This window comes from Centruroides sculpturatus, unplaced genomic scaffold (genome assembly GCF_000671375.1).
Source record: "Centruroides sculpturatus isolate CEXI.00-Female unplaced genomic scaffold, Cexi_2.0 scaffold1771, whole genome shotgun sequence".
In the NCBI taxonomy this organism is placed as follows: domain Eukaryota; kingdom Metazoa; phylum Arthropoda; class Arachnida; order Scorpiones; family Buthidae; genus Centruroides; species Centruroides sculpturatus.
In genome coordinates, this window is record NW_019385918.1 from 79,799 (window position 1) to 83,032 (window position 3,234).

At 34.9% G+C, this 3,234-nt stretch overlaps 1 protein-coding gene across 1 annotated transcript; it reads left to right on the forward strand.

Annotated features, from left to right (window-relative positions):
* Positions 1–1,399: 1,399 nt before the first annotated feature.
* Positions 1,400–2,162, forward strand: LOC111612569 (growth arrest-specific protein 1-like). Its single transcript, XM_023353800.1, has one exon. The coding sequence runs from the start codon at positions 1,403–1,405 to the stop codon at positions 2,069–2,071; it is 669 nt and encodes a 222-aa protein (XP_023209568.1). The 5' UTR covers positions 1,400–1,402; the 3' UTR covers positions 2,072–2,162.
* Positions 2,163–3,234: the final 1,072 nt, after the last annotated feature.

Consider the following 3,234-nt stretch of genomic DNA (forward strand, 5'->3'; position numbering starts at 1 on the left):
TGTCAAATTCAAGTAAACAATACACGCTGCAAAGACAATTACGTGAGAAAAGTCCCAGATTTTTCCCACGTTAATCGGGTATAAAAGGGGATCGCTCCCGCACCTCCGGGCGATCGTCGGGAAGAAGCTACAAGATCGAAGCCTCCAAGCCTCCACTACCTTAGGGAACATCGTTGTTTCTGATCTCCGCTCCTAACGAGGTAAAGACTTAGAAAATTTTTACTTCCCTCTCTCTCGGTTTAGGCTAACTTGAAAGAATTCGCTTCTATTTCGGTTTAGTTTAGACTTAGAATAATTTCACTTCTTCTTAGGTTTTAGGTTAGAACTTAGAAATTTTATCTGGTTGAGGACCTTCGGCGGTCCCACCGACGGGAAAAGACGGACATCGGCCGTCATTTATTGTCGTGACGCGGAAATGTTATCATCATCATCATTATTACTTTTTTCTTGTTGGAATTTAGAATGAACTTGCATGTATTTGTATTATTTGTTTTATATTAAATATGTTTTTTTTTAATTTTAATATTGTATCACCTGTGAATACGATCGACACCTCATCACGACTCCACTACCCTTCCCCACTCAGTTAACAAGGCCATCTCTGACGACGAAGCCGATAAGTGGGGAGAAGTCACCGCTCTAACCCCCTCAGTTCAAAGTATATTTTAAAAATATTCTGTATTAAAATCGCAATATGTGTCTTAGATTCTGATAATAAATTAGAAATCGAATTTTTAATGAAAATCACGATAAAATAATATTAAAACTAATAAAGTCCAAAAGACTTTTCCTTTTTTTCCATATATATTTCGCTTATCAGCGGACATTACAGTTCTTCTTCTTCAGTGTTTCATATGGAGATTTTAGCTCTTTATAGGCTCTTTTTCCGAGTCACCTGGACATTACAGTTTTATATTGCCAATACTTTTATACTCTATCAAGCTATCCCAGCATGCATCAACACACGCGCCGGTATTTAAATTAATACAATTTACATATCCTTTGATACAATAATGTTCTATAACACGTCTTTTTACAAGATTTCTTACTTTGTACAATATTTTAATATTATTTCGGTCAATAATACATTTTGTTATACATTCGACCCCCCTATAAGACGGTAGATACGTTCCGTCCTTTATGAATCGATTTCTTNTAAACATTTAGCTCTTCGCAATAATTTCTACTTAAAAGTATTCGCTTTTGCAATCGAAAGAGAGAAAAAGCTAATTGATGGATGCAAAAATAGAAATGTAATTATAAAAAAGGCAAAAGTCTTGTTTTATTTTCTGTAGTGAAATTTATTTTGAAAATATTGTCGAGTTTGCGCAAACTTATATAATACATAGACTATATAAATCGTCGGCGACTCGCTCGGCCGCGGCAAAGAAGCACAGTCGACATGCTTCTGTACCTGTTGCTGTGTCTGCACTCGTCCGGCGTCACCGCCCGAGTAAATAACACCTGTGACGTATTACTCAAAGAATGCACCGACACGTTACACTGCGGCATGGTACTTCACAGTTACCGCATCAGTTGTCAGAAGGAAAGGTACGGGTTAGTCGGCAACTGCTCGGAAATATGCCGAAGATCGATTATCGACCTGACCACCACCCACGAAGGATACGACTATTTGCATTGTCACTGCGGCGACGACGAATATTGTCAAACTATACGCAAGAGGATGTCCTCGTGCTGGGATCCTCGCGCCGTTCGCGTCAAAGACCCGGGACCTCCCGTCGATTGCCGAGTGGCCGAAAACACTTGCCAAGCCGACCCTATATGTTTGGAGGCGTATCGATACTACAGGAGTCTGTGCGTGGAAATGTTCCAAGGAATAGAATGCAGCAGACGTTGTAACAATACAATTTCCATACTAATCAGGCAGAAGTTGGCTTCGAAATGGGAAGACTGCGCGTGTAACGATCGCAAGTGTAAACAGGAGAGATCCAACAGGTTACGTCTTTGTTTGGGTGTAAACGGTAACGTCCTTTCTTGTTACGAGAGTTTTAAAGGTATATTTTTAATATTCGAAGGAATTGTAATTTTCCTACGTTATTTCTGGTTCTAGTTTGTTTATTTAATTTTTGAAAAAAGAAAATTCGTTTTGGAGTTACTAAAACTTCAAATATTGGTGGATTTAATAAAGTCAATTGAGGAAAATTAAATATATTTTTTTAATGTTATTTTTATGATTGTCTCTAAACAATTAATTAGTAATTAAGGAAATTGTGTCTTTAATGTTGAATATGATATGTAATTTCTTCATTCTGTAAAGAGTTATTATATTCACTTTGTTTCGAAAAATAATCGGTGGCTAAATCCTATAATTTTACGAATGATGTATTATTAATAAAATTTGAAAACAAAATACATAAAAATTGTAACTTTATTCTTGATTGCTTCCTATTCTTTTGTACGAGGCTTTCATTGCACAAAAATAATACTTTGTACAAAATGAACTCTATTTTATTCATCAAGTGTGTGACTGTGTGATAAGTTGTATACAGCAATTTTGTGCTTTTCTCTTAAAATTTTTATTACTTAAATTAAAATTTTTGTTGTTTATTTTTGTGTGTGTTTGGTATTTTTTGTATAGATTGGTGATTTGATTTCTAACGTTATGTTACATTATGAATCTGTAAACGCTACCTTTTGACTCTATGGAGGACTTATCACACATTATTGTCGTAGTCGGAGTAATCACACAGAAGTCGGTAGACACAGTTTTACTATGACGACGGTATGCATTTCGTACAGGTTGTCTGTCCCTCTTCAGCCCTATTTGTTGCAATGAAGTGGATATACAGGCGTCTATAAAAAGACAAGCTGTTATTCGTTACAAACATTTGGGTTTTGGATAAAATAGTATAAAATTACATTTTTAATACATACAAAAAGGAACTTATCATTTTGTTGCGGTTGCGTGGATTACTTCATTTTCGTGGTATTTTCACAGGTGATAAATTATGTATACAACAAATAGCAATCTCTGCTATTTGTACTTTGGGGGCCTATAATGAGCAATAGCGTTTCCACATAAAATTGTTAGAAAGAAAATAAATTTAAAATTCATTAAAGTTTACTTAAGATTACATTCTTATTTTCTCAAAAGAAAAGGGATTTAATGGCAGTAAGATATTTTTCTTTTATTTTTCATGCTTCACAAATAATAATTTCTATAGAAAGAAATCTTTATAGATTTAAATTGATATTAGATCCTTTAGAAAACTT

Bases quoted from the DNA above. Each gene is read 5' to 3' on its own strand.
- LOC111612569 (XM_023353800.1), top strand. From the start codon at position 1,403: ATGCTTCTGTACCTGTTGCTGTGTCTGCACTCGTCCGGCGTCACCGCC.